At 45.7% G+C, this 13,616-nt stretch overlaps 1 protein-coding gene across 1 annotated transcript in view; it reads left to right on the plus strand.

The window, feature by feature from the left end:
• Window positions 1-13,616, plus strand: part of KDM2A (lysine (K)-specific demethylase 2A) — a 120,608-nt gene that overhangs the window by 28,632 nt on the left and 78,360 nt on the right. Inside the window, exon 4 of the mRNA XM_015409682.1 lies at window positions 13,402-13,540. Within this exon, the coding sequence (XP_015265168.1) occupies window positions 13,402-13,540 (139 nt within the window). The remainder of the gene's footprint in view (window positions 1-13,401; window positions 13,541-13,616) is intronic.

Here is a 13,616-nt window from a genome sequence, read left to right on the forward strand (position 1 = left end):
AGTAATCAACCACTGTGATGGGCATAGATAGGTGTCAAACTCGGGCCCTAGTTTGCCATGGATTTCCTGAGATTGTCTCTGATGCCTGTATCTGTGTATTCATTGCCTTGTTTCTTTTGCACTGGGAATTGGGAGGGGGGAGTGTGTGAATGTGTGTGTGGAGTTGCTTTGCTATGAACCACACTAGCTTGTAACTGCATTCCAAGCGAGGCCTCCCTACGATGGGAAGTATGCATGCTTGACCTTGAGTACCAGATGCTGCTGGCAGACACTAATTCATAATATAGCCCTAGGCTCACAGGTGGTGGTGGAGGGCTAACGGTGCACAGCATGAATGGGCTGATTGGACCAGTCGCTGGGGGGGGGGGATTTGAACTATGTATAACTGGAGAACTGGTGCCAAAGAGGTCAGTTCTGACGCAAATTAGTCCATGCTTGAAACTTCTTTATCTCTCAATAAATCACTGCCAAGAGAGTTGTTGAGAGTGAGTTCCTTCAAGGCTTAGTGTCAGAACTGCATTTCCCCCCTCAACCCAATGCACCACAGCAGTGATGGCTAGTGGAGGTGAGAAAGAAGAAACTAAGTCCCCTCTGAAGTCACCTGACCGCAAGGTTCACCCCGCTGAGGGGTCCAAGGGGAAGGATGGCAAGGGGGTGAAGCAAAAGCTGCCACGGTTTGGTTTGGATCAGTTAAATGCCCCGGACTGGGCTACCCCTTCCGTGGGGCCCATGGGTGTCTGGCACTGGTGCTCAGATGGATACCCCCACAGGGCGTCCGGAATCTTTGGTCACAAGAGCAGAAGGCGAGAGGTGCCGGCTAGAAGAGACCGAGGTCGAACATGTCCGTCAGGAGCTGCAGGCGGAGATTGCAGAATTGCACAAAGACACCCAAGCTGCCTTGGAAGCCATGATGGATGCCATCTGAGAGGAGCTCTAGGGACTGGGACTACAGGTGAAAGGGGAAGAGGCACCACCTCCTCCAGGTGATGAGGCCCCTTTGGAACTAGCCCCTCTGTGTCCTGGCCCAACAGTCCCCAGAGATGCACTCAAAGCCACATTTAACGGGACCCCAGGGAAGCTGGTGTTTTTCGTGCTCCAGGTCTGGAAGTTCCTAAGGGAGTGGGGCCACACCTTTACCTCAGATGCCCACCAGATCAACTACTGGGGATCGCGCCTACAAGACCAAGTCACTAACTCGTTTGTGGGTCTGTATAATGTGGGGGGCCCAGAACTGAGAGATGTGGATGCGTTCATGGGGGCCCTCCACCAACAATATGAAGACCCCCTAGAACTGGAGCAGGCCAGAACCCATTTTCGGGGTTTGAAGCACAGGAACCGGTCAGTCGGAGTTCTCTGACAAGTTGAAGACTTACGTGGCCAAGCTGCAGGGATAGCTGGAGGAAGTACTCATCAAGTTCTACTGGGCGGGCCTGAACCATTCTATCCTCAACAAAGCCCTGATCCCAGACAACCCCTTAACCCTGAACAGCTGGATTCAAGTGGCCTGTGAGGTGGAGAACTGCTGCAACCTCCTAAAGATGTACTACCCAAAACTGAAAGGGAAGGGGCTGAGCAGGGAGGCAAAACCATCGCGAGGTCGGCTTCAGGGATCGGGGAGCGGTCCGGAGCAGAGGGTGTGGAAGGGGCTATGCCTGAAATGTGGGGCCCTGGGCCATTTCACCACAAACTGTCTGCGCTAGGGGAGTGCCAGTGGAAGGGGAAGGGGCCAGAAAGGAAGGGGAAACCTCTAGGAGGTCATCCCAAAACACCGAGAGTTCTCCAGTTGGGAGGGAGAGAGAGGAGTTGGAGAGTGTCTAATCTAATGAAGAAGAACTTCAACAGCTGGAGGGAAAAGGCTAGGACTTGTTGTAAAGGTCCAATACACTCCCGTGCCAAAATTGGTGAGATCCTCTTCCCTCCCTATTTTACATGACTGTGACTGGTCAGTTCCACCCTCAGCACCCACATCAGTATGCAAGCTCTCATTGACTCAGGGTGCACCCGAGACTTAATTAGCCTGGCCCTGATGATGGGGTTGGGAGCCAAAGTGTATAAACTAAAGGAGCCCCTGGTATTCTCTCAGATGGACGGGACGCATGGATCACCTACTGGTGGGTGTCCTTTGTCATGAACCCCTTGGCTAACTTCCTGATGTTCTTGGGGAGCCCCTGGCTCAGGGCACATGACCCCTTTATCCAGTGGAGTGTGGGAGCCCTGCGGCTTCTGGACCCCCACTGCAAAGAGCATAACTGGAACCCAGAGTGAGGGGGAGAACCGCAGCCGGTGCCCGAGCGAGTGTGGCTAGCCTGGGAGGAGCTGAACCACATTTCCCCAGAATACAGGGACTTGGCCAAGGTATTTGAGGAGGGGGAGGCGGATGTACTCCCCCCTAACCAGAACACTGACTGTGCTATTGAAATCTTACCTGGCCACAAATCGTCTAGGGGTAAGCTATATTTCATGAGCCCGGCAAAGAAAGAAGAGTTGCTAAAGGTAATTGATCAAAATCTGGCATGGGGGTTCATCTGGTCAATGACTTCACCTTTTGCCACTTCTGTGCTCTTTTGCAAGAAGGAGAATGGGGGGTTAAGAGTGTGCATGGACTATCGGGGCCTGAATGCTGTGTCAATGTCTAACACCTACCCCATCCCTTTAATAAAAGTCTTCTTGGCAGAGGCCGCTCAGGGCTGCTTCTTTACCAAGTTCGACTTGAGGGATGCCTACTTTCAGATGCGCATCAGGGAAAGGGATGAATATAAGACTGCCTTTAACAGACCACTTGGCCAGTTTGAATACTTGAGCTAGCGGGGGCCCTGGGAGTGCTCATGAACCTGATCAACAAAGTGTTGCACAAACATTTGTTTAAGGGGCTCTTGATTTATCTAGATGATATCTTAATTTATTCAAAAGATAAGGACTCACATGTGCAGCTTGTCAGAGCCGTGCTGAAAGCCCTTTATCAGAATCGACTGTTTGTAAAACTGAGTTCCATAAGGAAGAGTTGGACTTTCTGGGATATCAGATTTCTGGAAAGGGACTGGGCATGGACCCACACAAAATTCAGGATGTATTGGTGTGGGACGCCCCTCAGACATGGAGACAATTACAAGCATTCCTCTGGTTCGCCAATTTCTACCGTCCTTTCACCCCCAATTTCACCAAGTTGGCCCTACCCCTCACTGACTTATTAAGGGGAAGGGACCAGAGAGTAACAAACTGGGCTACAAGTTGTTGTGGACCCCTTTGACCGGCTGAAGGCTCTGTTTACCTCCAAACCAATTTTAAGTCACTTGGATGAAAACAAACCCTTTGTGGTGCAAGTAGATGCCTCAGATGTGGCAATGGGAGGAGCGATACTACAAAGGGGGCAGGATGGGAATCTGCACCCCCTTGCCTATGTGTCGAAAAAATTCTGAGACAGAAAGAAATTGGGTAGTCTGGGATAAAGAAGCTGCTGCAATTAAACCGGCTCTAACCATTGGAGGCATTGGCTAGAGGGAGTCAGGGTGCCATTTGAGGTCTGGACTGATCACAATAATTTTGAGGCACTGTGCACCCCCAGGGGCCTCAACACTAAACAATTATGTTGGGCAGAGTTTTTCTCCAAGTTTCAGTTTACACTGAAGTACCTCTGAAGAATAAGGAAGTTAGAAGAAATGGATGTGTGTTTAGTGACTCAACAGGCCGATTGGATTTGATGTCTTCTGATTGACTATATAATTCGACTTCCTCTGGTGCATATATCAACTCACAGACTATCTCTTTAATGTCATGGGATGGGGTAATTGAGGAATGCTGAAACAGTAAATTTTTAAAGGAAATTTGACATAATTTTGCTTCAAAAGACTTGGTGGGCTGATCCCATTATTTTTAATGGATATAAAACGTACGATCTTCAAGCACTGCCTTCTAACAGAGGGAGAACAAAAGGGGGACTGGGTATTTTAATTTCAACTACTATGATTGTAAGGGCTAAACAACTGCCTTCTTTTAACCATTTGGCTATGGCATTAGTGTTGATGTACTCCCAGATAATATGTTTAATTATTAATGTCTACTGTCGTCCTTAGAATGAAATAGATTGGGCAGGTCTTGAAATGTACATCTGGAATTTAATTAATGAGTATCCAACTGCATATTTGATAGTTGGGGGAGATTTTAATGCGAGGATAGGTCTGAATAACTATTTTGTCTATTTTTAAAAAAACACATTTCCCCCAGAGAAATACAGACCTTCTCCATTTGAGAGACATTAAAAAGATCAAAAGCATAATTCTTCTGGTTACAGTCTTCTACAAATGGTAAATGGAATTAATTGTCATATTTTAAATGGCTCATGCCCTACAGATTATCTGGGAGAATTTACTTATTGCTCTTGTGAGAGGAGGAGTGTTATTGATTATATTATTGTCTCAGGAAATATTTTAAGCTTGATCAAACTATTTAAAGGTTCCTCTTATTTAGATAGTGATAATCTCCCTTATATATAAAAGCCGAATGTTGGTGGCACTTCTCTAGAACATTCCACATGCTCCGGAATTGGTTGGCGTCCTAGTGTGTCACTCAGAATCTGTCCCTATCCACTGGCTGCATTCCTTGAGTCTCGCCTCCAACATTCTAAACAGTTTGCTGTTCCCCTCCCTCCCCATAGCCAGTCAGAACACAGAGGTCATTTGCATATGCAACTTGATTGGCTTTTGCCTCTAACATTCTAAACAGTTTTCTGTTCTGAGGTAAAATGTGTCCAATCTCCAGGTGAGGGCTGGAGATCACTCAGAATTACAACTGCTTTCCAGATGGCAGAGATCAGTTCCCCTGGAGAAAATGGTGGGCTCTTTATCCTTATATGCTGCTGAGGTGGCGGCCGTATGACAGCCAATGTGAGGTAGCAGTCAGGGCTTCAGAGCACGGGAGAGCCTGCAGGTGTGTGGGGGGTGGAAAGCTGAAGAGTGAGGGGGAAATAAAGGTAGGTTGCTGATTGGCTGGGAAGGAGATATGGTTGCCAACTCCTGGTGGGAAATTCCGGGAGATGTGAGGGATGGAGCCTGGAGAGGGTGAGGTTTCAGGAGGCGTGGGACCTCGGACAGGTACAAAGTGTCAGACCCCACAGCAGACAATGAAGTACACACTTGCAGGAAGGTTTTACTTTATTGAAGCCATGAAGCACTTAGAACAGATTCTCTGTTCAGAATAACGAAATGAGCGTTTGATAGAAAGGATAAAGCAAGTTCATAATTACACTGGCCAATAGGTATGATTCCCGCGCCCGCTTAGAAGGCGTCCCGCGCGCCCAAACCCTGAGAAGCAATGGTTCTATACAGTTAAACAATTAGACTATTCCCACACTACATATTCATTACAGACTAAGCAAAAGCCTCTTGCCGCACACCACCTGTGGCCCCGGGTTGATAACGTTCCATCAAAGCAAGACTAGCGTACATAGAAAGGAATGCAGTGGAGGAGAAGATGAGCGCATGGGGGTGAGGGTGGACATGCTCACAGGAGCAGATTACTGTTACCATGGCAATAGGGGGAGTTTTGACAACAGGGGGTTTTAGGCAAAGACACATTGGCAGCTTGCTGACACAAAGCCATAGACTCCACCCTCCAAACCAACCATTCCCTCTGGGGAACCATCGTTGCCAATCTCCAGGTGAGGGCTGAAGATCACTCAAAATTACAACTGTTCTTTAGGTAGCAGAGATCAGTTCCTCTGGAGAAAATGGTGGACTCAGTGTCATTATACCCTGCTGAGGCCGCCACAGCACCCGCCCAGAGCCTCTTTCTAGAGGCCGTTGTATTTATTTCCACAACGGACCTTTTTCCTAGTCTTTCAATAATTTGTACTTACAAGGCAAAGGGCTATGTCAGACTGGTACAGTGCTCTGTATAGTGTTTATATCACCAAATTTTGGGCTGGATTGGTGTGAGGGGAAATGTCAGTTTTATGTCTCCAGGACCTTGCCGGTTTCACAATGTTTTACAAAGTTTATTTTATTTATTTATTTATTGCATTTATGTCCCGCCCTATTCCATGATGCTTCCAGAATACTGCTGAAAATCAAGGACATATTTCATTGTTAGGGAATACTGACAGGTACTGGACAAGTCAGACACTGAATAGCAATTCTTTAGAAGTAGAGCTGGTTTTTATACCCCACTTTTCTCTACTCTTCCTGCCAACCTAGCAGTTCGAAAGCAAGAAATTGCAAGTAGATAAATAGGTACCACTTCAGTAGGAAGGTGACAGCATTCCATGTGCCTTGGTGTTTAGTCACGCCGGCCACATGACCACGGAAATGTCTTCGGACAGCGCTGGCTCTTCAGCTTTGAAACTGAGATAAGCACCGCAACCCTAGAGTTGAATTCGACTGGCTTTCGAGCAAGGGAACCTTCACTTTTCTCTACTCTAAGGAGTCTCAAAGCAGTTTACAATCGCCTTCACTTCCTCTTCGCACAATAGACACCTTGTGAGATAGGTGGATCTGAGAGAGTTCTGAGAGAACTGTGACTGGCCCAAGGTCACCCAACTGGCTTCATATGGAGGAGTGGGGAATCAAACCCATTTCTCTAGATTACAGTCCACTACTCTTAACTATTACACCACACTGGCTCCCCAGAAATCATGACAGTTCCTGTAACATGATACTTCAGTCTTGTTATATCTCAATCCGTGAATTTAAGTATTAAAAGCTGTTATTACTGGCTGTCCTGAATTTTGGGAGGTGGGCCATAATTACTGATGCTGTCTCACCAGCAGCAGCTCTTGCTTTTGATTTCAGTTGTTGATCAGAACAGGCATTAGCCTGACTGGCCTGTAATTTCCTGGTTGCCTTCTGGACCCCTTTTTTAAAAAATGGTGTTCTATTTGCTACTCTCCAGTCTTCTGATACAAAAGCTGAATTTATAGTGATGTTACATATATGGAAGTATTAGTTAAGTGGCTTCTTAGCCAGTTGTATTAATGTGCTGGTATTATATTCTCAGATTTCTGTAGCCATGCCCCAGTACCTGAAAAACTAGTAAGAATTAAGCATTAGCAAAAGCTTGTATTTTCCAGCATACGTAATCTTATATTTATCAAATTGTATCGAACAGTTAACAGTTATCTCAGGGTGAATAATAATCACCTATTCCTATCTACAGGTACATATAAAATTACCAGTGTTCCAATATACCTAGAAAACATCCAGATCTGGGCCAGTCAAAGCTAACCAGGGAGCTTTTTTTTTTTTAAAAAAAGCATTGTTTCAAACAGCATTTTCAAAAGCATTGTCTCAGGCAGTCTCAGTGTTGTCATTTTTATGTGATTGTCCCCAGGGAACATATTTTTTTATTATTTAATCCAGTACATTTGCAAAAGTAAATTAACAAGCCATACAACACATTCTATATCAGATATCTCCTACAAACAAGGTTTAAAAAATGGATATTACTGTGGTGCAACTACAAATAAAGCTCAGAAACGGAGACCAAAACACTTCAAAATCTGATGTATGAGTCATTAACATAGAAATGTTATCATGCACACATAAATTACATTCTTTAATCAGCCAGTCATGGGTTGAGGGATGTGCCTTGGTCTTCCAAGTCATAGCCAATACTGCTTTAGCTGCAGTACACAAAACTGCAATTAATTCCTGGTTTTGCTTAGGTGTAGTATTATTGCTCCAAAGATTGAGCAGTAGGACTTCTGCTGTGAATGGAATGTCACATGACATAATCTTGCAAATCTGAGCGTGAATATGACATCAGAAGGATTCCACCAGGAAATGTGTTTTAATATAATCTACAAGCTACCAGCCTTGTCCCTAGCTTGCCGTCCACCCAGCGGTTCGAAAGCTTCAGCAAGTAGATAAAATGAGTACCACCCCTTAGAGAGGGTGGGCACACCAAAGACCCCTCCGGTGGGGGAGGTGTTAGCCGGCGACTGGAATGCTCAGTTCGCGAGATTGTAAGCCTAAGAAAAAAATCTCTTCGACTCCAAAGCCTGTAATGGGCCATTCCGGCCAGGCGGTGGCAGTGCGGCGCTGCAAGACCTGGAGAAGCTGACGTCATCTAACCAAGCTGAGGTGACGCCGACGGAATACGTCTGACCCCGCAGCTGAACAAACCCTCTCCGACTGTGAAGTGTGTGATTAAAAAGATATATGTTGTCCTCCCTTACCCCCATAAATCATTGTTAGTCCCACGTTGAATGAATAACTGTAAATCGCTCAGAGCCAGCAAGCTCTGCAGGATTGAGCGATTAATAAATTGAAAGATTATTACTATTATTATTATTAATAATAATAATAATAATCTCATATGTAGTCTAACTTGTAAACAAGGAGTCAGTCAGTCAGGCATTTATTATGGCAACAAGCCATAGAAGATATAACTGAATTTAGGACAGTAAAATAAAACTCTATAAAAATACAGTTGAGCGTAATAAAGTAAAAGAAGAACATAAAACAGAGACTATTAGGCAACTATTATATATTTGATCGTATATGTCGGATGCAGGAGCATGCTACCCAAAATTTTGCCACAGTTTCGGTAATTGTCCGGTTCCCATCAATTAACAATCGGTTACGCTGCTCAGCACCTGATTGTCCCACCATATCTGTTATAAGAGGAGTAATACCACCATATCTGTTATAAGAGGAGTAATATATTTGTAACGGATCTTGTTATACCAGTTACATCTGAGCATCATGTGCTCAATAGTTTCTATCTCTCCTGAGCTGCATCGACAAAGTCTATATTCAGTAGAGATCCTTTTGAACCTGCCCTCAAGCATCGCAGAGGGGAAAGCCTCACATCTGGCTAATGTGAAGGTTTTCCTAAACTTGTGAGTATCAAGCTGTGATAAATAGGACATGGGTTGCAAGCCATATTTGACGAATCTGGGGCTCTAAACTTAGGACATCTACCGAAATCTGTCTGTCTCTCCATGTCCATCATTCCCTGTTTTAGGTCTGAGTTTGCTACATCCCAACACATACTCAGAATCGCTTGGGGGGGGGGAACCAAGATCATTTTATGAACTGCTCTCATCCATTTGGATTGAAAGTTGTCTGAGAGTAACAAGTGGGTGAGTCCCTGAGGATGGAAATTTAGTTTAAGCCAATACTGGAGTGAAGCTAAAGTAATTTTGGCTTCCATTGATATAGCACCTGTCTCTAGATGGATCAGTGTATTCGATACACACCTCGGGACCTGAAGAACTGCTCTGAGAAATTTGGACTGAACTCGCTGTAAGGGGGCAAAACTTGAGGAAGGAGGCCCAAAAAAAGTGCCATAGAGCATCTGTCCAACTGCCTTTGCTTGAAAGAGTTTTTGGGCAGCTGGCACATAATAAGCCCCTTTGGTGCGATAGAACTTAAGAATAGCTTTGGCTGTTCTTTCACTTTGGGAGGTGACATACTGTATATGGGCTTTCCTAGCCCCATTTTATTGAAGGACCATACCTAAGTATTTAAAGCAGGAAACCTGCTCTAATGAGGCAGTAACATTCTCATATAGTCTCAGTACTTTGGACTATTGGCATATGTGCATGTCAAGTTAAACTTTATAAAACAACTCTTTAATAATGTATTATTAAACCTTATACATGTTTTCAGTAGTTTAAATACTATATCTATGGCAGACATAGGAATTACGTAATGATATAGATCAGCCCTATAGCCAGGAATTTTTTTGAGAGGGGATGCTGGGGTGCCGAGGGGGGTGCTGCTAATTAAATTAAATTTAATTAAATGGACTGATCTGCAGGCCCCCACAGGCCTGTGGGGAGGAGGCTGGGGCCGGGTCTGTTACCTTGTAGCTGTATTTGGATCGATGCCAGGGCCTTGTCGGGGGGGGGGGGGGGGGGGACTTGCTCCCAGCTCAGGTAGGCTGCCCGGATAGAGACGTACATCAATCAGAGGCCTGGAGCACAGCTGACCCCAGCTGGTTCAACACCTCATCCCCGCGACATGCAAAACTCACCAGCCAGCTGGAGAGGAGAGGAAATTAAAATGTTGCAAACGTTATTGAACATGGAGCCAGATAGCAGATCTCTAATAGGAGATGCGGAGGCCAGGGGAGGTCCTCCTCCAGAGCTCTTTTTCCACCGGCCACTCTATTCCTTTAATTCCTCCCTCCCCCCTCCTTTGGAACACCCAGCCCAGAAAAAAATATGCAGGAAACACTGGGGGGCAGGTTCACCTCTAGCTGAGGGAGGCGGAGAGCCATTCACTCCTGAGCAAGGAGTGGTGGCAGCAGCATGGAGCAGGCTCCTAGCTCTTCCACATTACTGGTCCCTCATCACTGGTCCTGTACTCGCTGCCTCCTTCTCCAGCTGCTGTTGCCTTCCCCCTTGGCTCTGTCACTCTCTCCCCTTGCATGGCCAGGCTACTTTGCCTCACTGAGGGGGAGGATGAAGATGAGCATGGTGAAGAGACGGTGTGGGGTGCTGCATATTCGATTGGGGGTGCCACCTTCAGTGACCCACCACTGGCTATGGGCCTGCTACAGATTCTTACATAATATTCATATAGCACATTTTAAGTAGAACATTGTGTTTCATTACCCTCATTCCAAAATGTGGGAAAAAATAATAGGAGTTTTCCCGCCAGTGTTCTCATATTTCCCAGTTTTCTGCTGGAAGAAATTGGAAAAGGTCCTTGGCAAAAGTCCCTCCCCCCAGAAAAAAAGTTCCATCTTTAAGTGAGAGTCTCCTCTGACCCCTCAGCTCACCCATTCTGCTACTGGTAGAGCTGCTGTTGTGGCAAAATAGCTTCCAGCAAATACACAAATCTCATAAAAACACATGGAAACAGGCTGCACCCTCATTACCCTCTGTGGCAACTGCTGGGCTTCTCAGGTGTTGGCTGTTTCCCCACTCCCAATTTATTTCATTTATATTTATGTATGTATGTATTTATTTATATTCCAATTTATATCCTGCCCTACCCCGCCAAAGCAGGCTCAGGGTGGCTATTACACTTTTCTCTCCAGTGGAGGCCCAAATTGGCTTGCAACATTCTCTCCTTCCCCATGTCATCTTCACAACAACCTTGTGCAATAGGTTAGGTTGAATGTGTGTGACAGTCACAAGCAAGCTTCTATGGCAGGAGTTCAGACACGGGTCTCCCATATACTAGCCCAGTACACTACCGGACCCTCCCCCCCCCCCCGATTGCTCTATCACCTTTACAATCCAGATGTGAATGACATTGAGTTGGGGTGGAGGAACAGAGGGGGAGACAGAAAATGGAAGGAATGTGAAAGGAAAACAGATGGAGGAATGTAAACAGGGCGAAGGAGAATGAAGAAGAATTCAAAGGGATATGGAAGGGGACAGGAAGCGGAGCAAAAAGCAGGCACCACGAAGGCAGTGGAAATCTCTCATTTTTGGTCATCACATGGTCTTTGATACAGTGGACTGGTATATCCTGGTGGGAAGTTTCTGGGACTTAATGGGAATAAACAACTGGTTTTAGAATAGAATACTTGAAACCTGGGTGATGCACCTCTGGGAGCCATAAGTCCCACGGGGATCTATTATTATTGTTGTTGTTGTTGTTGTTAAAATTTCTGGATCGACCAGTCCCTGAGTACACAAGGCTCTGGGTGATTTACAAGTTAAAAACATTATAAAATTACATAATAAAATCAACTATCAGTCCTATTTTAATAGTCTCCAGATGTCATCCATAATCCAAAACCTACTCTGGACTGTTCTTCTATCTAGTGGGCAGGTTAGGGAGGAAGCCAAAGAAGGTGGAATGGAGGAAAAGAAGGAGCCAGCAGTGATGGAAAACCATTGCTGTCCTCAACCAAAAGCTTGGTGGAACATCTCTGCCTTACAGGCCCTGCGGAATTGCATTAAGCTCCAGAGGGCCTTGATGGGAGCTGGCGAAGAGTTCCACCAGGTTGGAGCCAGGGCTGGGAAAGCCCTGGCTCTGGTCAAGGACAGCCAGATACCGTTAGAGCCAGGGGTCACCAGCAAATTGCTCTCAACAGAGCACAGCACTCTCCCAGGGACATGTCAGAGGAGACGGTCCTGAAGATATGCAGGTCCCAGATTATTCAAGACCTTAAAGGAGAATACCAGCACCTTGAATCTGACTCGGTATTCCACTGGAAGCCAGTGTAGCAAGCACAGCACAGGTTGTATATGTGCTGTCCGTGGTGTTCCTGTCAGGACTCGTGCCACCTCATTCTGGGCCAGCTGGAGTCTATGTAATAATTAGCATAGTTAAGTTATTGAAGGAAGGGGGGAAACCCCTTCCTATTTTATGGGGTATGTATTGAGAACGTAAGAACATAAGAGATGCCAATGTTGGATCAGGCCAAAGGCCCACCCAGTCCAACACTCTGTATCACACCGTGGCCAGAAATACCAGTGCCATCAGGAGGTCCACCAGTGGGGCCAGGACATTAGAAGCCCTCCCACTGTTGACCCCCCCAAGCACCAAGATGACAGAGCATCACTTGCCCCAGAGTCCCTATCTATACTTGTGGCTAATAGCCACTGATGGACCTCTGCTCCATATGCTTATCTAATTCCCTTTTGAAGCTGTCCATGCTTGTAGCCGCCACCACTTCCTGTGGCAGTGAATTCCAAGTGTTGATCACTCTTTGGGCGAAGAAGTACTTCCTTTTATCCGTTCTAACCCGACCGCTTGAGTTCCCATGAGTTCTTGTATTGTGAGAAAGGGAGAAAAGTACCTCTTTCTCTACCTGCTCTTTCCCATGCATAATCTTATAAACCTCAATCATGTCACCCCTCAGTCGTCGTTTCTCCAAGCTAAAGAGCCCTAAGCGCCTTAACCTTTCCTCATAGGGAAAGTGTTCCAACCCCTTTATCATTCGAGTTGCCCTTTTCTGCACTTTTTCCAAAGCTATAATATCCTTTTTAAGGTGTGGTGACCAGAATTGCACACAGTATTCCAGATGAGGTCACACCATTGATTTATATAGGGGCATTATGATATTGGCTGATCTGTTTTCAATACCCTTCCTAATAATCCCCAGCATAGCATTGACCTTCTTTATTGCAGTCACACACTGTCTCGACATTTTCAGTGAGTTATCTACTACAACTCCAAGATCTCTCTCTTGATCAGTCTCTGCCAGTTCAGACCCCATCAACGTGTATTTATAGTTAGGATTTTTGGCTCCAATGTGCATCACCTTGCACTTGGCCACATTGAACCCCATTTGCCATGTTGACGCCCACTCGCCCATCTTTGACAGATCCCTTTGGAGTGCCTCACAATCCTCACTGGTTTTCACCACCCTGAACAACTTCGTAGTTGAGCCAGTCTGAGAAAATGCTATGCATATACAATATTGTATATCCTGATATGTTTAGTGCCATGTACTTGTTGGGTTTGTGGCAGTTCTAATAACCTGTCATTGTTTCCACAGCGTGGTGCTATGAGACGTCGTTATGAGGATGATGGCATCTCAGATGATGAGATTGAGGGCAAACGAACATTTGATCTTGAAGAGAAACTTACCACAAACAAATTTAATGCCAACTTTGTTGTCTTTATGGAAGGCAAAGGTGAGGGTCCCTTCCCTTGTGGTTCCCAGATTATTTCTGTCTGATGAATGATTTTTTAGAAATACAGGCACTTGTT

This window comes from Gekko japonicus, unplaced genomic scaffold (assembly GCF_001447785.1).
Source record: "Gekko japonicus isolate JY-2015 unplaced genomic scaffold, Gekko_japonicus_V1.1 scaffold3120, whole genome shotgun sequence".
NCBI classification, from domain to species: Eukaryota; Metazoa; Chordata; class Lepidosauria; order Squamata; family Gekkonidae; genus Gekko; species Gekko japonicus.